General features: G+C 40.9%; 2 protein-coding genes across 4 annotated transcripts in view; both read left to right on the top strand.

Annotated features, from left to right (window-relative positions):
• The first annotated feature begins 595 nt into the window (after window positions 1-595).
• On the top strand, window positions 596-8,472 carry yaf2 (YY1 associated factor 2). Its single transcript, XM_060914634.1, has 4 exons — window positions 596-730; window positions 994-1,119; window positions 5,050-5,202; window positions 5,567-8,472. The coding sequence occupies exons 1-4, from the start codon at window positions 705-707 to the stop codon at window positions 5,820-5,822; spliced, it is 561 nt and encodes a 186-aa protein (XP_060770617.1). The 5' UTR covers window positions 596-704; the 3' UTR covers window positions 5,823-8,472.
• A 73-nt stretch (window positions 8,473-8,545) lies between these two features.
• The window catches only part of gxylt1a (glucoside xylosyltransferase 1a), a 28,510-nt gene continuing 11,362 nt past the window's right edge, over window positions 8,546-25,693 (top strand). The window contains exons 1-7 of one of the 3 annotated variants that reach the window (XM_060914632.1): window positions 8,546-8,878; window positions 11,229-11,321; window positions 11,543-11,729; window positions 13,958-14,089; window positions 14,334-14,585; window positions 15,058-15,181; window positions 21,437-21,609. In XM_060914632.1, coding sequence (XP_060770615.1) covers window positions 8,694-8,878; window positions 11,229-11,321; window positions 11,543-11,729; window positions 13,958-14,089; window positions 14,334-14,585; window positions 15,058-15,181; window positions 21,437-21,609 — 1,146 coding nt within the window. In that variant the 5' untranslated portion in view covers window positions 8,546-8,693. Of the gene's footprint in view, window positions 8,879-11,204; window positions 11,322-11,542; window positions 11,730-13,957; window positions 14,090-14,333; window positions 14,586-15,057; window positions 15,182-21,436; window positions 21,610-25,693 lie in introns of all 3 variants that reach the window. The other 2 variants (XM_060914630.1, XM_060914633.1) reach the window with 2 other exon arrangements.

Raw genomic sequence — 25,693 nt, 5'->3', positions numbered from 1 at the left:
ACTTATTATTCATCCATCCATTATCTCTAGCCGCTTTATCCTGTTCTACAGGGTCGCAGGCAAGCTGGAGCCTATCCCAGCTGACTACGGGTGAGAGGCGGGGTACACCCTGGACAAGTCGCCAGGTCATCACAGGGCTGACACATAGACACAGACAACCATTCACACCTACGCTCAATTTAGAGTCACCAGTTAACCTAACCTGCATGTCTTTGGACTGTGGGGGAAACCGGAGCACCCGGAGGAAACCCACGCGGACACGGGGAGAACATGCAAACTCCGCACAGAAAGGCTGCTGGGCTCGAACCCAGGACCTTCTTGCTGTGAGGCGGCAGTGCGAACCACTACACCACCATTCCACACTTATTATTATTTCAATATTATTATGACGTCATAGTTATGACAAATCTCAATTATGAGATACAGTCATAATTACGAGATACTTTTTTTTCCGAGTGGCGGAAACAGACTTTCATACTTTTATGATGGTGGGATTCGAACTCTCATATTTCTGCCCAATGTTTGAGTGGCCACAGCGCTTCCCGATCCATAACTCACCAGAACCTGCCTCGTGATTGGCTCGTGCTCGCACCACGTGAGCGACTTCCGCCTGGAGTTTTCGCGACAGCTGGAGAGCGGTTGTTCCGCGGGAGTTATTAGGGTCGAATTTCTGTACACTTTAATTACTGCTACATCGGTTTAAAATGGGCGATAAGAAGAGTCCGACAAGGTAAAGAGCAGGCTGTAGCAGCGCTGTGAAAACCAGGCCCTGTGTAGCTTGTTTGTAACTCAGCGTTCAGACGTGGGGCGCTCGCATAAGCGTACATGGCGGATAGCTTGTTTTGTTTCAACAACCATTAGCGGCATAAACAGGCGAGGTTCTGCTGCCCGGGCTGCGCAGCTGTGGCGGGTCACTGGCCTGGCACATGTCTCTGTTGTGTGTGAATGTGTGAAAAACCGTATTCCCTTGTGTCTTTGTGTTTTGTTTTGAAGGCCAAAGAGACATTGCAAGCCGCCGTCAGACGAGGGCTGTTGGGACTGTAGTGTGTGCACTTTCAGGAACACCGCCGAGGCGTTCAAGTGCATGATGTGCGACGTTAGGAAGGGCACATCCACACGGTAAGAGCGCGAGCGGCCACCGGATCCTCATCACCACTCGCTTTCAGTCTTATTTCACACACTGTCGTAAAGCCAGCTTGACTCAGTTTGCGCCAAAGTGTTTGTATCTTCTTATAGTTAATCATAATAATAATAGTGTAAACGGCGGTGCACTGGGTGGCCTCACCTCACCTCCGCTCCTCACCGGTTCTCCCCGGGGTCTCGTGCGTTTCCTCCGGTTTCCTCACGGAAGCATCCCGGTAGCTGCACTGGAGACTTTAAACTGACCCTCGTTGTGTTTGTGTGTCTGCAGTGTCCCCTGTGCAGGGCTCACACTGCTCATCCAGTTTAAAAAAAAAAGAGTCAGGGGATTTAATCAGTTGATCAAAAAGTTTGTAGGATGTTTAAGGTTTTTTCAGTATGTTTCAAATACTGCGAATGGTTTTTATCTGCTCAGTGACCATTCAGCCTTGGACGCTGAACAGGAACCCTGTCTGATAGACCGTTGTCCCATCTAGGATGTATTTGGACCTTGTGGATCAGTGTTGCCAACTTTTTTCCCACAAACAGCACATATATCTATCCGTTATCTGTAGCTGCTATGGTTAGCACTGTCGCCTCACAGCAAGAAGGTCCTGGGTTCGAGCCCAGCGGCTTTCTGCATGTTCTTCCCATGTCGGTTTCCCCCACAGTCCAAAGAGCCGGGTCGCAGGCAAGCGAGAGGCAGGGTGCACAGAGACAAACAAACCATTCACACCTACGGTCAACTTACCGTAGAGCCGCCAGTTTACCTAACGTGCATGTCTTTGGACTGTGGGGGAAACCGGAGCGGAGAACATGCAAACCGTGAGAACATGTAAAACTCCACACAGAAAGGCCCTCGCTGGCCGTTGGGCTCGAACCTAGGACCTTCTTGCTGTGAGGCGACAGAGTTAACCACTACACCATTGTGCTGCCCAGTAAGCATGTAGACAGTACTTAAACAGATAATGCCAGGGGATCAGAAGTCATAAATCAGCTTATGGAAATGTTAAACAGGGTACATAAATTCAAGGTTTTAATAGCGTTCCTATTTTCAGAGTGTAGGATTGATGTAATGGTTTGATTTTGTTTTCAGAAGTTACAAAGGAAGATTGATTGTTGAAATTAGATTAGATTTATTAATATTTTGTAAGCAATAAAAGTGAACTGATGATATAGGAAGCTATTGATTCTTTTTGGTAGAAGAGGAAGTTTAAAAAAAAAAAAAAGCCAAACAATATATTCCCATAGGAATGGGGACGTTCAGAATCATTATATTGGGAAATAAATGTACAGACGTCATGCCAAAAAGTACAAGAGTAGGTACAAGACCAAAATAACTGATCTAGATTTTCTTGAACCAGTTGACAAAAAGAACAGTCCACATCAAGGTCCTTTTTATATCTATGTAGAAATCAGTGCTGCCAGCTGTTTTCAGAGGAAAGTAGTTAGAACATGCTCAAAAAAGCACCGGATGACATCACAGACTAATTTGAATATTGCTTTATTCATCCTGATCATTGGCATGTCAAAGTGTAACTTAAGGTACATGAAGAAGAAAGAGATTTTTCTGAAGACCTTTTGAATACAATAAAATTTATAATAGAATAAAGTTTTATTCGAATAGAAAGTAATGGATTAGAATCCTTCTAGAAGAAAGTCGTCTTTGATCACGGCACCACAAACTAAACTTTTCCACATTTACAAATGACTGCTTTCTATCAAGACAGAAAAGAAGCAGTGATGGTGAGTAGTCGTGAGAGGCGTATAGTTGGTAGTAGAAGCGTGGGTGCAGATGGAATAATTTGCTTTTATTACTTATCACCAAGAAGAGTTTTAACTGAAGGCGTGTGAGGTGGTTGGTGGGAAAGTGTTGATCAGTGATTGGTTATAAGCGCAACTTGGTCTTTCCATACTGCTGGCATGTCGTGTGAACCTGCTCTGTCAACTCCTATATCAGCAGCTGTGATGTGAGCTGGAGAGCACAGTCACTAACGTGCTCAAAAAGTTGTCACGAGGCTCTTTTTTTTTTTTTAATTAAAGTTTCTAAATTGGTCTGTAAGTCTAATCTGAACCAAATCTAGCAACAAAGTCTTTAAGTTGGCGACACTGCTCTGGATCTGGCATGATACTGACCAGGATGAAGCAGTTACTGAAGAGGAGGGAAGGAATATTAGCATTAGATGACACAAAAAAAAAAAAACCTTTGACTGAACTGGATCTGTGGGAGGGTGCTGTCTAAAATAAAATAAAGTAGCAGTAGTTGTTATACCACACCAAGACACACAAATTGTCTGTAGGTTATTTTCGCATTACAAGCATCTGCACTTTACATTTAAAATGTTTTGCTCAGATCAGTTCTTGATGGTTTACATTCATAACCGCAAGTATCCTTTTTCTGTCTTTAATGAGTTAATGTTCTGGATGTGATCATTTGTCTTAATGCAACTATAGACACTGAATACTGAGCAGTCTGGATGAAGGTGACACTGACAGATTTTGATACTCAAAAAATAATTCTCCTCCAGAAGAATTGTTACTCACATTTTTTGTAATTTAAGTAATTACACATTATTGAAATATAAATATGAAAGTGCATATTGGTGTGTCTTAAGATGATAAACCTATTGGACAGTGTGAACTCGACTGGCTTGTTAGAAAATGATCACACCATTAACCTGACCATTTTGCGCTTGCTTATTTTTTTTTATTAATTACATTGTCAAATAATGTCTTTATGTCGTTTAGTATGTTACATGAAACCTGAAAGCAGAGAGACAAAGCTTAAAACTCTGACTCTGTCTAAATGTTATTGGTTAAAGGATCTTTCATCCAGGTGATGACTTTTATCCTGTATGCTTTTAGTTTTGGCTTTTGAATAACTTGCACTTGAAATGCTAGTTTTCTGGCCTAGAATTGACTTAAGAAGGACCATCGTGCAACTTTGCTTGTAGTTAAAAAAAAAAAAATTATGAATCGTGCATTAGCATGTAGGTTTCAGATATTGCACTATATTAAAAAATTTTTTTTATCTTACTACTTGGATCTCAAAGTGGCAGCTTATAACTGGATGAGTTTTCAGTAAAGAAGCCATGAGCCAGTGTCGTGGGTTTGTTTTTGATAACTTTGGATGAATTTTCTGATTGGCTAACAGAGTAGCGTGGTGGTGAAAAATGATCACGTCTTTAATTTTATATGTGAAAACAGATACCGTCTATGCTTGGTTAACGGTCACTTTATAAATGCATAGCATGTTTTGAGTTGGAGTAGACAAGCATTTACTTTATATTTAATAACTACGTAATTAGATTAAAAGTCTGCTGTAGCCATACCGTTATCGTTGAAGTGTGTGTATGTGGTCTGAAAAGAGCTTTTACTGAATATTTAATCACATTATAGTCTCAGCACATGTGCACTGTGTGTAACTGCATTTTACTTTGAGTAAGTAGCAGCGAGCTGTAAAATCTCTTTATGCATAGCTTCTCCTGGTAGTTGTGGTATCTGCCTTTGGAATTACAATCATTGCAGTCTACTGGTCATCAAAAGATCTCCTTTTTAAAAGCCTTTTGCCATGGAATACTTAAAATATTTTGAACCGTGATAACTTGACTCGTGAGTTGCCCGCATCTGCTATTTCAGATAGTCCTCTGGACTGTGCTTCAGTTGTCATAGTTTCAAGATCTGTTTTTTAGCAGTAAAATGCTTTGAACTTAAAGTTTTCCCCAAATCAGCCAGTTTATAGTTACTTTTTGGCTCTTGGTCTTTTGTATTGCCAGTAGCAGAAATCCGCTTAGTAAGATCCCAGCATTTTAGGTTTTGGGATTTGGAATACAACCCCTTGTTTAGTGCTGACCACTAATGACCCCATTAGCCCTGACTTTACACTCTCCATGATGTCATCATCATTATTCATCCAACACCCTCTTCCAGGAAACCTCGTGCCGTTTCACAGCTTGTGGCTCAGCAAGTACCTCCGCAGTTTGCTTCACCCACACAACCCAAAAAAGAGAAGAAGGAAAAGACGGAGAAGGACAAAAACGACAGGGAGCCAACAATGAAAAAGAACAGCCACAAAAAGATGAGGTAGGGGAATTTCGACTGGGTTTAGACCTCTGTAGTGTTTGAAATGTAGCATGAAATTTAGTTTAAGATTGTTTTGATCAGAGAATGTGTTAAATGTTTCATCTTATTTTTAATATGATTGGCAAAATGTTAAGTCTTACTCAGGCTTCAGTTGCACAACTTCATTTCATTTCCAGCAGTCAGTTTACTGGAATTTTCAGCAGTGTTTTGATTTTAATGGAAAATGGCTTCAAGTTTTCCAGCTTATTAAAATATTGTGCAAGACTGCACCAAACGTGATTGGAAAGCAATCCAAAGTTCTGACCCAATCCCTTATTTGATTAACCTATAAACATTTTTTTTTTTTTGCGCATGTTGTCTACAGGCCAAGGTTAAAAAACATTGACCGAAGCAGTGCACAGCACCTGGAAGTCACAGTGGGAGACCTGACAGTCATCATCACAGACTTTAAGGAGAAAGCAAAGCCCTTATCCTCCTCCACAAGCTCATCCTCATCCACAGCCACGTCAGCAGACCTGCGCAGCCAAAGTGGATCCAGCTCAGATAACACTGAGAGAGCAGTCTCCAGATCATCATCTCCTCGAGGTGAAGGCTCATCAGTCAACGGAGAAGCACACTAGCCTTCTGATAAGCCCAACATTTTACTGAAGGTCAAAGATTTTTCCCGCACATATCCCCACTCCTTTTTTTGACTGGACTGGATGGGGTTTGGAGTTTCCCCGCAAACAGTCACTGCACTAAGCTCATAGGAAGGTCTCGGTTGAGTAGCCAGAAGTTATAATACTGCCCATGTAAAGCAACCATCAGTGTGATTTTTAGGAATATATTGTTTTAGAGACTGTTTTTGTTCTTATTAACATCTCATTCTTTCTGAAGTCATGGGACAACTTGCTGACTCAGACAGTTACTGATGTGTGTTCTGGAAGTAAAAAGAATGTACCAAGTGGTACTTTCCAGGCTCGATCTCACCTGACTGATAATGTAAACGAAAAAGAAGGGGGGCGGGGGGGCTGGATGAGACTGAGGGCTAGAGGTCTGAGATCCAGGAGAACACAAGCATGGGGACTGAGCTTGAGATCCACTAATAGAGTATATGGCCATAATATTGTGATGTTCAATATTGTTTGTATTGTTCATTCTTTTATTGAGGAATATTTTGGTATGATTTTCACAAAAGTGGAAAGTTTACAGAACATAAATGTGAAGAGTTTTATGTAGGGATGCATCAGTACTGGTATTGGGTAATGGTTTGATACCATGCTCATTTACTTATACTCATAAAAATGTTCCACTATCAGCATCCAGTAATCGTGATGGAAGCCTAATGTACCTTGCCATGCTTTTGAACAGGCAAAACATTACAAAAAGACAGTCATCTGGACTTATTTCATGATTAGGACTCGAAACAAGACAGACTGTGAAGGGCGTTCTGTGAAAATATCAAAACCGCATCTTCGGTACAAGTAACCTAATAAAACATGATGTTTCCGTAGTGCTCAGGCATAGTTGACCTGTACACACGGAGCAGTATCGAGAAGCATGGTCATTACAAATAACCGCAGGGTACTGTGAATTGTGCACACGCAAAGATATTCGCAAGCGTGGAGCAGTGAAGTGAGCATGCAGAGAAAACGAGAGCACTTCAGTTCTGCAAGCACTGAGACATGCACACTTCCTTTTCCCTCGCTTGGCATGTTTTACACTTGGCTTGCAAGTTAAGGTATAATTCACAGCACTTTGTCCTCATTTTTAATGACCACACTCACCAGTGCTACTCGGCTTGGGCGCCCTTAAACATGACACTCAGCCGAGAAGTTAATTTCCAACAGCGACCAACGTGAACAAAAAATACTCCATGATGTCACTGATTTAATTAATCCTAAATAGGTCACCCAGTTTATCAATATCGGTGAATGAGTACTGAAGACACGTAGATGGTCTGGGGGAAAAAATGCTATTGATGCATCCCTAGTTTTAAGTACTGACGTGGTTATAAATGATTTGGACACAGTACGTGGCATTGTTTTCTTGTTTTGAGAAAGTTGTTTGCTATTTACTTTATCAAATATTACAGTCACAGAGTTTTATAAAAAAAAAATGTGTTATACTGCTTCTTACTTTACGACACTGCACATGTGTGATCTGTGTTCAGTGCTATAAAAAGTTCAGAAGTTAAAGACTTCTTCCCAGGGGTTACTGTTGTTGATCAGCTTGTAAACCTTAAAATATTCAGGGGTTTTCCATCATTGTGTTCTGTACGTCCATCATCAGCATGTCTCTCTCTCTTTAAAATACTATTTTGGACAGATGTGCATCCGTGTATTCATGCTGGATGCAGTGAATGTTCCTGAGAAGGGTTGGAGTGTCCCTTTTTATATGCATTGCACTGTGTGTTATGTTAATTAATCCCAGACCATTTTATTCATATTCACCCCCCCTCCCCTCCCAAACTCACTTTTGCAATATGAACTTTAAAAGCAATTTTTTTTAGATAATTATATTGGTTAGAGTGCTTGATAAGAAACTGTAGCTCTATTTTCCATGTTTCTTGTGTCTGTAAAGAAGCAGTTTGAAATTAAAGTGCTTAGATTTTGCAAGAAAAGCCATGTTTCTCATAAAGGGTTAAGTACACTACTGTTCAAAAGTTTGGGGTCACTTTGAAATGTCCTTATTTTTGAAAGAAAAGCACTGTTCTTTTCAATGAAGATGACTTTAAACTAATCAGAAATGCACTCTATACATTGCTAATGTGGTAAATGACTATTCTAGCTGCTGGTTTTTGGTGCAATATCTCCATAGGTGTACAGAGGCCCATTTCCAGCAACTCTCACTCCAGTGTTCTAATGGTACAATGTGTTTGCTCATTGCCTCAGAAGGCTAATGGATGATTAGAAAACCCTTGTACAATCATGTTAGCACAGCTGAAAACAGTTGAGCTCGTAGAGAAGCTATAAAACTGACCTTCCTTTGAGCAGATTGAGTTTCTGGAGCATCACATTATTTTGTGGGGTCGATTAAATGCTCAAAATGGCCAGAAAAATGTCTTGACTATATTTTCTATTCATTTTACAACTTATGGTGGGAAATAAAAGTGTGACTTTTCATGGAAAACACAAAATTGTCTGGGTGACCCCAAACTTTTGAACGGTAGTGTATGTGAAATCCTTTATCAAGGATTTTATACAGAATCAAATAATTCAGATTTACTGTGGTGCTTCTCGGTTAAGGTTTATATTGCATTTACAAATAAAAAGGCAAAATATTCTACAATGTCCCAGGTGTGTGTGTAGATGTGGTAGTGTTTTATTTGTGTAAACTGTGCTAAGTGCAGTGTTGTGCTAATCTGCTAGCATTAGCCGCGCTGCAGTGATGTGAAGGTTAGCAGGCCTTGCAGCTCCAGACGGGGAATCGAACTCGAGATGTTCAGGTGTCCTCGCCTCTGTAGTCAGCTACACGTCTCGGAGCCGTCAGCCATGACGTGACTTTTTCAGATGCGTCAAAAAATGCGTCGACACGTCCGTGTTGTGTCCGTGTGTGTGATCGCGGTGTTCGTGTCGGTGCTGTACGTGTTTGAGCAACTCGCGTCCTCTCTGGAGACCGAGGCCGGATGGCGCGAGCCGCTACCGGGCCGAGGCGCGCGTGCAGCAGGCCTCAGCCAGCCTCGCTCCGAACACAGGTAGCGCTAGCAAGTTAGCAAGCTAACAACTAATAAACAAAAAGTTTATACAAAATGTCGGCTATATCTGGTCTGGCTGTTTTAAAGAGAACGGAGTCATGAGATATATATGTAGTGAAATTAAAACGCTGGTTCGATGTAAAACATATCTATGAATATATTTACATTTCTTCTTATAAATCTTGCTAACTAGCCTACCGGGTATTTAGCATGCTAACATGTAGCTTGGTTGTTTAGCTACCGTGCTGCACGTAAACTTTAATGTCTGATAATATAATTTAATGATGTTAAGCAGGATGTGTAGTTTGGACGAGTTTAAAAAAAAAGTGCACGCAGTTTAGTTAATTAACACAGAAATTAAATTGAGGCATTAAGGTGGTTGGCGAACGGTGTATTAATTATACAGATTAATACACAGTTGCAAATGCTATAGGCTACTAGACTAGTGCATCTAAGAATATCGTGGAAAAAGTTAAAAAAAATCGTAATTTAATTAAAAAAAAGACGTATTCTATATTCATTAAAGTGAAATATTTCAAGCCTTTTTTAATCTAATGATTATGGCTGATAGCTCATGAAAATCAGAAATCCAGTATTTCAAATTATTAGAGAATATTTCCTAATATCAGTTTAAAAAAAGGATGGACAACACATTATATATATACTACCGTTCAAAAGTTTGGGGTCACCCAGACAATTCTGTGTTTTCCATGAAAAGTCACACTTTTATTTCCCACCATAAGTTGTAAAATGAATAGAAAATATAGTCAAGACATTTTTCTGGCCATTTTGAGCATTTAATCGACCCCACAAATGTGATGCTCCAGAAACTCAATCTGCTCAAAGGAAGGTCAGTTTTATAGCTTCTCTAAAGAGCTCAACTGTTTTCAGCTGTGCTAACATGATTGTACAAGGGTTTTCTAATCATCCATTAGCCTTCTGAGGCAATGAGCAAACACATTGTACCATTAGAACACTGGAGTGAGAGTTGCTGGAAATGGGCCTCTATACACCTATGGAGATATTGCACCAAAAACCAGCAGCTAGAATAGTCATTTACCACATTAGCAATGTATAGAGTGCATTTCTGATTAGTTTAAAGTCATCTTCATTGAAAAGAACAGTGCTTTTCTTTCAAAAATAAGGACATTTCAAAGTGACCCCAAACTTTTGAACGGTAGTGTATAAATATAAATTAGGTTGGTGCAAGCAAGTTTAACACCACCACACTTGCTATACTCGTAGGCCAAGTTTACATTAGACCGTATCTGTCTCGTTTTCTTCGCGGATGCACTGTCCGTTTACATTAAACCGCCTGGAAATGCCGGGAAACGGGAATCCGCCAGGGTCCACGTATTCAATCCAGATCGTGTCTGATCCGGTGCTGTGTAAACATTGAGAATACGCAGATACGCTGTGCTGAGCTCTAGCTGGCGTCGTCATTGGACAACGTCACTGTGACATCCACCTTCCTGATTCGCTGGCGTTGGTCATGTGACGCGACTGCTGAAAAACGGCGCGGACTTCCACCTTGTATCACCTTTCATTAAAGAGTATAAAAGTATGAAAATACTGCAAATACTGATGCAAATACTGCCCATTGTGTAGTTATGATTGTCTTTAGGCTTGCCATCCTTCCACTTGCAAGTGGTAAGTGACTTGCGCACAGCGGCTCAGTCCCGAATCACTGCTTGTGCACTACACTCGCGCGCTCTGTGAGCTGCGCAGGGCCGGAGTGCGCACCCTCCAGAGGGCACTCGCTGTTCAGGGCGGAGTGATTTGGAGCGCAGCCGCTGAGGAGGAAGCGATGAGCCGCACTGACACATTTCAACTTACGTGCCGAATTAGTCGTGTGATTAGCGTATCCGTGTATTGGCGTTGCTGTGTGCACGCGAATCGTGTATTGGCGTTGCTGTGTGCACGCTAATCGTTTTTAAAAACGTTAATCTGATGATCCGCTGATACGGTCTAATGTAAACCCCACCGTAGTCCTGTCACTATACTCCTTCTGCTACAAGTCTGTATTTGCATTTCTGTTTCAAAGATAGTGAGTATATGGGCTGTCAGTTTCCCCTGACTGCTGTGATCGCTGATCTGGACCAAAGCTTGATGGTGAAAGATTTGCGTTGCCGTTAATGGACTCACGAGAAGCAGAGCTATTAAAGAAAGGAGTGTCAGATTCCTATCCAGGAAGGCAAAAACCCTTGAGAAATTTGGGTAGCGCACACCAATTTCATCTCCTTGGTCATTAGGTGATGAATCGGATGTGTTCGATGAGTGAGTATAGCACTAAACTCTGAAGTGCTCTACGTCACGCCTGATGTAGAGCCTATTTTTCTCGTTTTGTCAGGTGTAAGTCAATGTCTGTCACACACTGGAATCCCTATTGGAGACTGCCCCGTGATGTTTGTGGAAAGAACTGCTTTATGGAGTCGGCTCGTAGGTAGGATGGGTTGACTTGAACATTGGTTGCGAGTTTATAGTCATGAAAGTTAGACTGACATTTGTTTGAACTCTAAACCAGGCATCCTCGAAATCTTGATTCTCTCTTGTCCTTCCCCATCAGTGCTAAGCACCTTACCTGAAAGGAATGACCACATGGCCCTTGATCTTTTCAGCCTGTCTTGCGTCTGACCAGCTCGTCTATGTTGTGCCGTTCTGCAGGTATGCTACGGATAAAACATCGTTCGAGGTGGACAGAGGTGAGCCGGTCAGGTTGGCAGTGGTGGCATGTGGCCCCAGGCTGGAAGAGACTCTCACCATGCTAAAGTCTGCAGTTCTCTTTAGTCACAGAGCTCTCCACTTTCACATCTTTGCTGAGGATGAGCTTCATTCTGGCTTCAGAGATGCTGTGAGTTCAGTGCTTACATTTCTCTCAAGATGTTTTTGTGGATATTAGATGAACAGACAGACTCTAACCTAATAGGGAAATGATTGACGGGAACAAAGCACAATGTAAAAGAAAGTAATTTCAGGCTGCAGTCATGTGAAAATACATGCACCTTCATATGTGATGAATTTTGAAGTATTTATCCACTTGCGGTTTCTTTTGGGCTGAACGCTATTCAGGTCTGATTTACCTGGGGAGCTACTGTAACTAAAGTAAAATCTGCAACTTTAGTCCAGTACATAATTATTTCGAACAGTGGTTCTAAACCTTTTTCCAGCCAGGGACCCCTTAAACTGTGAAATAGATTCCACAGACTTTCACAGTATAGACTGAAATGTTTTTTTTTTTTTTGAGCTTAGAACGTCCTGTTCCTGAAAATTCCACTGACGGAACACGCTGGCCCTGTGTCCGAAATCGCTCCCTACTCACTGTATAGTGGGGACGTCGTTTTGTAGTGCTGTCTGAAACCTTAGTGAGGATTATTTACACCCTATATAATGCACTCAAAGTATCCCACAGTGCATCACAAAAAGTAGTGTACAACGATGGTCACTAACTAAAGCAATATATCCCATCGTGCATTGCGGTCACGCTGAAAGAAATCAAATTAAAAGTCTCAAATTTGATTTAATAAAAGGCAGCAGTGAAGTATTCAGCCTTGATTTTAAAAAAAAATGAAGGATGCAGGTACTTTGTATTTATTAATGTGGGAAATACGCTCAGTATAATATGTATTTATCAGAAAAATACATGCACGTATTTATTATTTTGAAAACCCACCAGCCGACTGATCTGGCACGTTTTAATTGTGCGACAGTAATGACATAAATACCAGCGCGACAGACGAGTGTCCGAAAGCGTTTTTTCATTTTACCAATGGGCTCACTATATAGTAATTCCCTGTATAGGGAGTCGTGAACGAGTGAGCGATTTCGGACACAGGGTGAGTCTGAGTCAACTTTTGTGCTTGGACCCCCAAACAAAACTTTGACAGTATGACGTTATGATTTCTACCAGTTTATTTATTTATATTTTTTATAAAGCTATGATCCCTGTGACTATGCTTCAGGGACCCCACTTTGAGAACCACTGATTTACTCTCGGTGTGAACACCTGAAAAAATCAAGAGCAAATGATTTTCTTGGTTTTACACTCCAACCTTTCTCAGGAGCAGCAGTTTCAGTGTTCAGATCAACTTGACTGAAATGTAATAACTAAACCTCTAATAGGCATTGCTGTGCAGTAATCTTTGTCACACCTAGTGCGAAATGCCGACATGGATATCCAAGCTAAGATAGATATTTAGGCAATGCCTAAAAGCAGAGCTCCCGATGAGTGTATGAGCGAAATAATATTTACAAGGGCACAAAATCAACCTGGATATAATAATAATAATATTATAGCATACAAGCCATCGAATTGTGTAGTGTTTTGCGTCACTAAATTGCTGCATTGTCTTGTGACCGTGATACCGATAATGAGATGCGCATCGCAGTTACGATACATACTTATTCCTTTCTTTAACACCGCATGCCATGCACCAGAAACAACACCACAACATTTATTATGGTGTGACTCTGCTGGGTGCCTGGTGGACAGCAGTGAACCAGCGCTTTCACTTTACATTGTTACTGTATAGTTACTATTGAATAACAAACTTGATGTGTCAAACAGTTGTCTGGTTACAGCTTTCACATCCACGCATGTTGGAGCTCAGAGCGCGCAGCCAGACTGTAAAGTGTGCACATGCATATAGGACTAATTAGCATGCACCTGTTCCTGATTAGAGCTCAATCACAGCGCATACATATAAGGACTCTCAGTAACACACAGACTTTGTGAAAGTCTTGTATTTTGTATCACTTTTCTGGTTTTGACCCTGTTTCCGTTTTTGACTGAGTATTGTATAACCTCTGGTATCTTGTCTGTGCCTCACTCAGCTACTGCCTGTTTTTCGACTCTGCCCTGTTTGCTAGCGTGTTTTCAATAAAACTCTTCCGGCCATTACATCCATCTGTCGCCCTGGCATGGCCGTAGTCGTACTTCATCTTTTGCTATCACTGGACTATCGGACTTTCTGTGATCTAGATAAAATGGCAAGAGAGAAAGAGGGGGTGTGTGGGGAGTAATTTGGTTGTGCAAGTATGTGTTAATGATCCAGTGTTGTGACTGTGTCTGTTCTTTTCCAGTTGGAGTCATGGCCAGTAAGGTTCCGTTCTAAATTTAACTACACTACCTACCCCATCACCTTCCCCAGGGATAATGCCAAGGAATGGAAGAGACTGTTTAAACCTTGTGCTTCCCAAAGGCTTTTCCTGCCTGTGAGTATATTTTTATAATCCTGGTGATCTTGGTGTGGCCTCAGGCATCATTCTTTCATTCCAATCAGTTTGCTTGAAAACACCAAGAACAGAGATTATGCAAACATGTACAGAGCAGGTTCACCTTGACACATGTCTGCCAAATTAATTAGGAGAAGGATTAAGCAGCTCATTTGAATTGCTTGTATTCCTTAAAACTGGCCTGAGCACAGCAGGTGAACATTACTGGTGTTGTTTTTCTTAGCTCATCCTCGCTGAGGTGGATTCTCTGCTCTACGTGGACACGGACATCCTGTTCCTGCAGCCAGTAGAACAGATCTGGAATTTTCTTTCCCAGTTTAACAGCAGTCACATGGCAGCCATGGCACCTGAGCACGAGGAGCCGAGAATCGGCTGGTATAACCGATTTGCACGGCACCCGTATTATGGCAAAACTGGTGTCAACTCTGGAGTCATGCTTATGAATATGACGCGCATCAGAGCCAAACGCTTCAAGGTATATAAGGGAATGTGTGTGTTTATGTTTTGTGAGTGTGGGTTTTATCTGGTTATTTGGAAACGAGAGTTAAGAAGGCAGATTTGTGTTTTAAGATACATGTAAGATGAGAACATTTAAGGGATTTTAATGCTAGTATAAACCAGCAGAGGTCACTGATATTCTGCTGGTTAGATTCTCAGATTTCTTCGCTGTTGAAAGTGTTTCATCATGCTTTCCTTCTTTAAATAGGAAGAAGCAATATTCATTTAAAACATGTAGACATATCAGTGTCAATTCAACCAGAAGGCCACAGAATAATGAAGTAAAAAAGTAAAAGCTGTGTATTTTGTTTGCTTGCTATATTCACTGCTCATCAAAGCACCCAAATGTTAATCACTATGTGGAAAGCTATGAGACAGTTAGTTTTGTAAAGCACAATTTTCGACTAAACACTGTTTACTATAATGGTGTTTCTGCATTGTTTGACCAGAATGATATGACAACAGTTCACCTGAGATGGACGGACTTGCTTATGCCACTACTACAGAAATACAAGCTCAATATCACATGGGGGGACCAAGACCTCCTCAACATCATATTCCACTACAATCCAGGTACATTATCACATGCCATTAGACCCCTCTAACTCAACTTATTAACAAGTCACTGCTATTAACCTTCTGGGGTCGAGAGCTTCGCCGGCGAAGCTCGGCAGGTTTAGAATGAGTAGGTCATGTATTTAGATAAATATCTTTGAGCTTTTATCATACAAGCATGATAAACATATTAACAGAAACTTTATACTTTTCACTTTCCTATGTGCCCACTGCCAAATAATATTATGTTTTTAAAATTACCTAAATTAGATGAAACATAAAACTTGTCCCCTTACTCAGTCACACCGGAGTCGGAGCTCTGAGCGCACACTTACACGTTCATAAAAGACTGTTCACATGGCAACGGCGTAATAATCACTTTCCCACTCTTGGTTTCAGTTGGTTTCTCTTTTGCGGTGGGAATGCCCACCATAAACAGGATAAAATGTGTCGGCTACGGTTTAGGCTATTTGGAGGTAAAACTTGTTGCGAGATCGCACGATCATGATTCAGGACAGTGGTTCAATTCAATCTTGAGAACTGTGACAGTGATGATGAGAGGTGCCTTTTTTTAACTTCGACTCAATCCAGCCGAAGATCAACTCGAGTGAGGGCCTCTGCATGCTCTTGCGACAAGGCTTTCGCAGATAGCTTTTCGCAGACAGTTGTAATTTATCGTTGAGCGGGGAGTAATAGGCGTGCGCGATGTTATTCACCGCCACAACGCAAGGGGGCGCGAAGTCGCGAAATCACTAGGAGTAGTTAGTGGGTGTGGTTAGTGGAGTGTTTATCCTCCGGTTACTTATAATGACTAGAACTGGAGTCGTATAGATGTACGTACTTCCTCGATCAACCGCTCTTTGTGCTGCTCCATCTTCGCTCGTGTTTTTAAAAATGGCGGTCGTGAAAACAAACCAAACCGGGAAAGTAGGGAAGCGGAAGTGCGTGTACAGCGGATGTAGAGTGGACCAATCAGAGCCCTCTTGTCTGCGATGCTGTCTGCGAGGCTTCTGCGGTGGTCACAATTTTTGGGAGGTGCCCGCAGAGCGTCTGCGAAGGGGGGGGGCTACGCAGACACCATCTGCGACGCCGTCTGCGAGGACTGCATTGTCAGCATAAATTGGCCCTGAGTGTAAACATTACTTCTATTTCTGATGAGTGTATCAGTTGATATGCGTGCGCTGTAGTGCATACACAGGAAAAATGACTGAGCAGTTTTTCCAGAGTTAAAAGTATTTTCCTCAAAAATAGTTAATTTTGCTCCGTTTTGAGTTTAGAGAGTAAAATTTGGAGTGGGAGCAAATTTAGAGTAATTGTGTAACAGGGTTGGTTGTGGCTGTGAACTGAGTAAAATAGTACAAGAGTTAATTTCAAGACACACTGAATAGAGTCAAATACCAAAATAGAGTCAAATACCAGATAAATGAAGCTGTTGTAAAAAGCAGTTTTAGACCTGTGTTGGAATGTGTGAAAAAACCTGACCTTACCCACTGTGTGAATGGAATGGAATTTTTTACTCTTTTGATTGAATACCCCTCCCACTCCCAACCCTTTATCCTAAAACAATAGGACATAATTTTTTTGATGGCCAGTTAATTGTCCAAATCAATGGAGCAGATTTAAGTTTTTGTGCTTGATGCAGTCCTAAGATTGAACGGAATCACCTCAAGTGACACAAACGGTTTGTCACAATGGGTAAGGCCATGTTTTTTCACACATTCCAACACTGTTCTAAAACTGCTTTTTACAACATCTTTTTAAAAAGTACAATCATGACATACATACTACATAGATATTATAGCTAAACTTGTGCTGAATACAAAAAAGTCACATGACTTTGAAAATACTGATTAGATTTGTTGAAATTGACAACAAAATCACTGCATGTCAAAATCATTAGAGTGCCAGAAAATACCCTCAGACCCCAGACGGTTAAATTGAATTATGTACTTTATATGTGTAGCTTGTAGTTCTCTGGGGCCATGTTAATCTGGGACAGACTATAGCATGTTAATTATCTCCGTTGCTTGTTCGTACATCTTGGTAGTACATAGTTTAGAGCAGCGTTTCTCAAACTTTTTGCAGCCAAAGACCTGTTAAGTAAATTCCATGGATCCCCACTGTACAGATACATTTCATCACCATTATTCAAATACAGTAGTGTTAGGCATGTAACAGTTCACCCAGTTCATGATTCAATTCATGATCTTGGGTTCACGATTTGATTGTCCCATGATATACTTGAAAAAAATGAAATGAAAAATTTTATGATGAAAAACAAAACATGTATTTTCCTATTCTTTATCAACTTGAATGTTCTTTTTGTTAAATAAAATTTTTTAAAAATAATATTTTTTGCACACGTTTGTAAAGGTTGGAGTAAAATATTAGCTTATAAACTAAAATATTCTTTTTATTAAAATGAGTTAATGATAAGTAGGCTTTTTCATAATAAAACTTTATGAACGTTTATACTGCCTGCATTTGCTTATTTTATTTAGCTTTCACCAGTCTGTAAAAGAGAGCTTTGATTTCTTGTTAAATCTATTTGTAGTCAGTTGCACAACAGCTCTTTCTCATTTTAGAGCCACCCCCGTGGCATTAGAGCTGTGTTACTTCCACCTAGAGTGAAGTCTCGAGCATTCCCGCTATCTAAATGATGCAGTTACCAGGCCCGGTGCCAGGAACAGTTTACTAAGGGGGCAATTAGAAATCGCAAGGGGGCAAATATTTTTCATATAGTGTGTAGTAGTGATGGCGGTCTGACGTGTTTCAATTAACTGCGCCAACCACAAAACCACGGCCCCGAAGGTTGCTTTAGTCCGGGAAAATCATGTGGCATATTACCAGGGCAGTTGCGCTTTATCAACCCCCGTGCCTACCTGTTACCCCTCCCCTCCAATTTTCTCACAGACACTCATTACAACCGGAAAGATGCCAGACATAAAACAACACACACAAACCTACAGGCAAGTCCTTTAAATTTAAAATACATACAAATAGCTCCGCGGCATGAAAACAAAACGTCAATGCAAGTCTAAGGTAATTGGCTCGGCGGCCAAAATCATAATTTAAAAAAATCAACAGACCCCGCGGCTGCACCAGTAATAGCCTTCCTGACTCGCACCGAGTCAACGCTAACCACTTAATCCGCGATCCCAGTTTAGGCGTGTAGGGGACAAAACACTCTGAAGTGATGAATTTTCACCCCCGCTGCATGGGGGGTGACGTCAACGACACATATTCTTACGCTATTTGCGCACAAAGCGGACCATATGAACACATACACCAACGTAAATGGAGATAAACTTAGTCTACAAAGAGAGAAAATGGATTCACAATATTGTGATTGAATTCGTTTAATTCGGTGGGGGAAAGACTACTCCCGTAAACTTGACTGCATATTACAGGATATTGCAGAGACAGTGCACTTGTGTCATAACAACCAATCAGATTTGTTCTACTGTGCCAGTTTTAGTAGTGATTTATGTGAAATGTATTTTTGTGCAATGCGCAACTACTTAATATTTCGTATTTGAAAATGCAAATTATTAATACGTCTATAATACATTATATTTTCATAAGAAAACAATTAAGTGATCTGAGTCTCCGTTGAGAGGGTGGGGCTGTAGCCACGAGGGGGCGACACCCCCTTTCGCCCCCCCACGGCGCCGGGTCCGGCAGTTACCACTAGGGAAAAAAACTCTGAGGTTATGCAGCCTGATGATCACACTGTATTTTTTTATTTAATCAATTTGAATCTTCATAATCTTCTTTTGCCTTGTGATTTATCATTGCACTGTTATCTGTCTGTAATTGTTTGACTGCCCGTCTTAAATTGATTTCCAAATTATTGTAACAGATGTATACACCAAATGGCAAAAACATGAATACAGCTTTCCTCAGGCAATACTTGAATAGCACCCCATCACCTTAAGCTGCGTACACACACACACACACACACACAGTGATTCGCTTGTTTTCCATCACTCTGTAGTTGACAGTTGGTCACGAGGGCTATCCACACATAAAGCAATTTGTTCGTCACAACTCTGGTTGCTTAGGTTGCTCTTGGATATTTTCCATCCCAAATGTTTCTGACTGAAGCAAACAGTCGCTGGCTAGTTTGCTACAAGACCATAAATATATTGCTAGCGTATGCATATCAACAGAGCTATGTTTCAACAGTGACAGTTCACCCACGTTTAATTTCTTTTAGTTCACAGATAGTACAGTTTAAGATCAATGCTGTAACTTTTTCTGGTTTCTGTAATGCTATGTTGAGGCACATTTTAGGCTGTCTAGTAAGTTAACTATTGAGCTATTTACTAGAGCATCTAAAAAAATTAGAATATTGTGAAAAAATTCAATATTTTCCATCAGTTATTTAAGAAAGTGAAAATGTTATATATTATAGACTCATTACACATAAACTAAAATGTTTCAAGCATTTTTCTATTTTAATTTTAATCAGTATGGCATACAGTACAAAAACATAAAAAAAACCCATCTCAAAATATTAGAATATTTCATTTCGAGTAAAACAGTATGAACACAGTGCATCTCTCGGTCTAGTTCAGTACACACAACCACAATCATGGGGGAGACTGCTGACTTGACTGTTATCCAGAAGATGATCACTGATGCCCTCCACAAGGAGGGTAAACCACAAAAGGTCATTGCTGAAAAGGGTGGCTGGAAAAGGTGCACAAGCAACAGGGATGGCCGCAGTCTTGAGAGGATTGTCAAGAAAAGTTGATTCAAGAACTTGGGAGAGCTTCACAAGGAGTGGACTGAGGCTGGTGTCAGTGTATCAACACCCATCACGAACAGACATCTTCAAGAAAGGGGATACAACTTTTGCATTCCTAATATCAAGCTACTCCTGAGCCAGAGACAATGTCAGAAGTGTCTTATCTGGGCTAAGGAGAGAAAGAAATGGACTGTTGCTCAGTGGTCCAAAGTCCTCTTTTCAGATGAAAGTTTAATTTGGAAATCACGGTTCTAGAGTCTGGAGGAAGAGTGGAGAGGCACAGAATCCAAGGCGTTTGAAGCCCAGTGTGAAGTTTCCACAGTCTGTGATGATTTGGGGTGCCATGTCATCTGCTGGTGTTGGTCCACTGTATTTTATCAAGTCCAAAGTCAACACAGCCATCTACCAGGAGATTTTAGAGCACTTCATGCTTCCATCTGCTGACGAGCTTTTTGGAGATGCTGATTTCCTTTTCCAGCAGGACTTGGCACCTACCCACAGTGCCAGAACTACTACCAAATGGTTTGCTGACCATGATATTACTGTGTTTTATTGGCCAGCCAACTTGCCTGACCTGAACCCCATAGAGAATCTACGGGGTATTGTCAAGAGGAAGATGAGAAACACCCGACTCAAAAATACAGATACGCTGAAGGCCACTATCAAAGCAACCTGGGCTTCAATAACACCTCAGCAGTGCCACAGACTGATCACCTCCATGCCACACCGCATTGATACAGTAATTCATGGTAAAAGAGCCCCAACCAAGTATTGAGTGTATAAATGAATATACTTTTCAGAAGTTGGACATTTCTGTATTGTAAATCCGTTTTTTGATTGATCTTAGGGAATATTCTAATAATTTGAGATACTGGATTTCTGATTTTCATGAGCTATAATCATCAAAATTAAAACAAAAAAGGCTTTAAATATTTCACTTTACATGTAATGAATATACAATATATGAAAGTTTACCTTTTTGAATTAAATTATGAAAAAAAAGGAACTTTTTCATGGTATTCTAATTTTTTGAGATGCACTAGTAATTAAAACAATGGCTGGTTATATCACTTGCCACAGTAAACTAACTTGCTACATTCTTCCTATCAAAAATCAGATAAATCTATAGAAAGAGAAATAACTGGCTAAGCACTGCACGAAAATAACAAATCGGATGTCTTGGCACTAAATAATCACATTCTGGTGGGAGAACTCCTTATGATAAACGTTTGGGGGAACTCAGTGTGGGCGTCACCTGTCTGTCAACGGTATCCGTCACTCCCATTGGTAGTCACCTTAATGACATTGCCTCAAAGTTGAGATTAGTTTAACTCTGTACCTACCCACTTCACGTTACCAATGGTTATTTTGCCTGTCATCAGTACAAGTCGTCGAATTTCATTGACATTTCATGGTCTCTGGTTGCTACATCGCTGCTAATCTCTTCCTGTGTGTACACAGCTTTAGGACAAATGTATAAAAACATGCATATCTTTGACTACTGATTAACTACCCCACAGAAAGCCTGTTTGTGTTCCCGTGCCATTGGAACTATCGCCCAGACCACTGCATCTATGGCAGCAACTGTGCTGCTGCTGAACAACATGGAGTTTACATTCTCCATGGCAATCGAGGTGTTTACCATGACGACAAACAGCCCGCATTCCGAGCCATTTATGAAGCCATTCAGAAAGTAAGTTCTTGCTTTAAGAATCTGGTTACACCTTACAAACAGTGTCATTTAAAAAAAAATTGTGTAGCTTTTTCCATAGGTGTACTGTTTAATAACATAGGTGAGACATGTCACACTTTTTCATTATTCATCATACAAGCTTTCATCAAAGCAGGATAAAATCTAATTAAACGTGGTTAATTTGTGAAAGGCCATATTGAAGTTCCTTCAGGCAAATGCTTATCCCAGCATGCCTAGCTCTCTTGTTCTTCATAATGGAAGCACAGTATGGGCTGAAAAATGAAGGGATCAGGAATTGTTCCTGCAAATATTTTTCAGACAGAGCACCTGCGCTTGTAGCCCTGTGGGCTTTTGTTGGTGTGCCTCATCAGCTCTCACTTGACATTATCGTTTCTTCCTGTTTCCACTACAACCCTTTCAACTCAGCCATGTGTTAAACCATGCAGGGTTTACAAATTCATGAACAAATTTCTATTACGGTTTTAAATAAAGTATCTCTTTACAGTTATCTCCCCGTTAGGAGAGGTCCTTGGCAGTACCAAGTTCAGCTGCCTGTTTTGGAATTTGTGTGGCATGGTGATTTCTGGATACTTCTAAACCTTAACATCTGTGGTTATATCCCCAGGTTGTTTGCTCTGCGTTTGCTCTGTAGCCGAGGGCTAGAAAATCAATAGCTCTGTTAACTTCGGCTGCCAGCACCATCATGTTCTAGACTTAATCTCTGTTAGCCTCATCAAGGGCAACGATCGCTCCTAATGCGCTAATCTTTAAAGCCAACGCTACGTTCTTCCTCTTTCCACATCTTCTGTTCCTCGGTACATCCCTCCCTCGTTCGTCAGGGCTTGAGGAGTGACTTTTTTTTTTCCTCCCTTCCTCTTGTAGCGAGTGGTCAGTTCTTTGTTCATTTAATCAGCAGAAGGAGAGTGAGTGACTGTGTATCTGTGTCTCTGGTCATTATGGCCAGGCAAGACCTTTTTGCCCTTGACTGAGGAGGAAGCATTTTGGACCATTAGCTAAATGAGGTCTGTCATTAGTTGAAGCCCATGATTCAACTGAGTGCTGTGTGTAATGCAGGCCAAGCCCACATTCACTGTTTGGCCATGGAAGGCATCTACAAAAAAGGAAGACTGAATATCGCAGTCAGGTTGAGTAGCTTTAACCATCTGGGGTCTGAGGGTATTTTGACATGCTCTGATTTTGTCAATTTCAGCAAATCTAAGCAGTTGATTTTTTTTTTGTATTCAGCACAAGTTCAGCTACAATAATATCTATGTAGTATGTATGTCATGATTGTACTTTTTTGAAAATAACAGATAAATGAAGATGTTGTAAAAATCAGTTTGAAGGCCTCTGCATGCTCTTGCGACAAGGCTTTCACAGATAGCTTTTCACAGACAGTTGTAATTTATCGTTGAGCGGGGAGTAATAGACGTGCGCGATGTTATTCACCGCTACAACGCAAGGGGGCGCGAAGTCGCGAAATGGCTAGGAGTAGTTGGTGGGTGTGGTTAGTGGAGTGTTTATCCTCCGGTTACTTATAATGACTAGAACTGGAGTCGTATAGATGTACGTACTTCCTCGATCAACCGCTCTTCGTGCTGCTCCATCTTCGCTCGTGTTTTTAAAAATGGCGGTCATGAAAACAAACCAAACCGGGAAAGTAGGGAAGCGGAAGTGCATGTACAGCGGATGTAGAGTGGACCAATCAGAGCCCTCTTGTCTGCAACGCTGTCTACGAGGCTTCTGCGGTGGTCACAATTTTTGGGAGGTGTGCGCAGAGCGTCTGCGAAGGTGGGGGGGCTACGCAGACACTGTCTGCGACGCTATCTGCGAGGACTGGGTTGTCAGCATAAATTGGCCTTTAGAACGGTGTTGGAATGCATGGGGGGAAAACATAACCTTCCTCATTGTGATGAACTGTTTTGATCACTTGAGGTGATCCTGTTCAGTCTTAGGAATGGATCAAGCACAAAAACTTAAATCTGCTCCATTGATCTGGACAATTAACTGGCCATCAAAAAAAGTATGTCCTATTGTTTAGGGATAAAGGGTTGGCAGTGGGAGGGGTATTCAGTGAGAAGTGTGAAAAAATTCCATTCAGTGAGAAGAGTGAAAACCCCTCCCACTGCCAACTCTTAAACCCATCAGGTCGAGTCACAGTGGGTAAGGTCATGTTTTTTCACACATTCCAACACAGGTCTAAAACTGCTTTTTACAACAGCTTCATTTATCTGGTATTTGACTCTATTTTGGTATTTGACTCTATTCAGTGTGTCTTGAAATTAACTCTTGTACTATTTTATCAGTTCGGAGCCACAACCAACCCTGTTACACAATTACTCCAATTTTGCTCCCACTCCAAATTTTACTCTCTAAACTCAAAATCGAGCAAAATTAACCATGTTTGAGGAAAATATTTTTAAATCTGGAAAAACTGCTCAGTCATTTTTCCTGTGTAATGCGTACGTTGTTGTGCAATCAAATGATATGCTCATCAGAAATAGAAGAAATATTTACACTTCCTGGAGTTGATCTTTGGCTGGATCTAGTTGAAGTTTAAAAAAAAAATGCATTGCGTCATAGTTCTCAAGATTGAACTGAATTGCTGCACTGAATCATGAGTTGAGTTGCTGTCCTAAAATTGAATCACTGTCCTGAGTCATCTGAAGCACGTAAAAATCCGCATGCCATCTCGAAACAAGTTTTACCTCCAAATAGCCTAAACTTTGTCTGGCAGATTTTATCCTGTTTACGGTGGCCGTTTCTACCGCGAAAGAGAAACCAATCGAAAACAAGAGAATGAAAGTCGATTATCATGCCGTTACCATGTGAACAGCTTTTTCTGAATGCGTAAGTGCGCGCGCTGACTCCGGTGTGACTGAGTAAGGTGACAAGTTTTAGGTTTCATCTAATTTAGGTAATTTAAAAACTATATTATTATTTGGCAGTGGGCACATCGGAAAGTATAAAGTTTCTGTCAATATGTTTATCATGCTTGTATGATGAAAAAGTCATGAAGATATTTATCTAAATTAGGGATGTTAACCAATGACCGTTCAGGGTTCTCACCAGGATTTTTTTTTAGCGTAATGGGTTATGGCGAGGGAGCGTAGCGACCGAGCGGGGGGATGGTGCGGAGATTTTGAAAAATCATGCCCAAAATTGGCCATATTTGACGTTCCTGGAGGGGATAAATTGCATTTTTTATGTTGTATATCCTTGATGGAAAATTGTTACATCTTTGGATCTTGGCAATGTGTTACCTACTGTTGTATTTCACTGAACTACAAAGGGTGTTGTCAAAAGATATGTAAACTCAGACACAACCAAAGAGATAATGAATGTTTTATTGTATTAAGAAATTAAGAAATGCCTGAGCACATAAAAATAAAAAAAAAACAAATTGCATTTTCATTCAGGCATAACATACACCCAGCCCCCTTAATAAATAATTAATATATAATCTAAAACTATTAAATTTCTTGTTTAATAGAAAATTTACTATTCTAATTAAAATTATAAAATTTTATAATTCTTGTTTCCACAACGGGTCGATGCCCGATTTTCTCCTGTTTTGGTTCGCCGTCTTCTGTTAACACCACGGGAGTAACTTTGATTGTAACCACTGTTAATTCTCTGATTTAAAGCCACAAGGGCGATCACGTTTGGCACATTGGAGCTGAATCCCATGACTAAAATCATATCATTAACCTCATTCTCACCTGTGAATTTCCAGCCTCTGCTCGTCTTCCTCCATCTCCTCCTCTATCTCCAACAGCGGGCTCTCCCCCACTAGGCCTACCTCCATCCTCTGCCCGTTTATCTGCTACCTCCTTTCCTCTGCCTCCTATGTCCTTTCCTTCATCTCCTCCAACCTCTCTTGTGCCTGTCTCCTTATAGAAATATAACGATGGATGGCATGCAGGCAGATTACCAGTGTGTTAATGTTAGCCACAGTGGGATCCAGTAAATTAGCGCTAATCATCCGATACGTGCGCCCTGTCATATTGCTAAACCTGCTTACAAAGTAGACGTTTTCATTCATCAAAGGGCTTTGGGTTAAGTTTTCAAGCGTGATGGAAAA

The sequence above is a fragment of the Neoarius graeffei genome, chromosome 2 (genome assembly GCF_027579695.1).
Source record: "Neoarius graeffei isolate fNeoGra1 chromosome 2, fNeoGra1.pri, whole genome shotgun sequence".
NCBI classification, from domain to species: Eukaryota; Metazoa; Chordata; class Actinopteri; order Siluriformes; family Ariidae; genus Neoarius; species Neoarius graeffei.
Note: the sequence above shows the minus strand (reverse complement) of the source record. Positions and strands in the feature narration are given on the sequence as shown.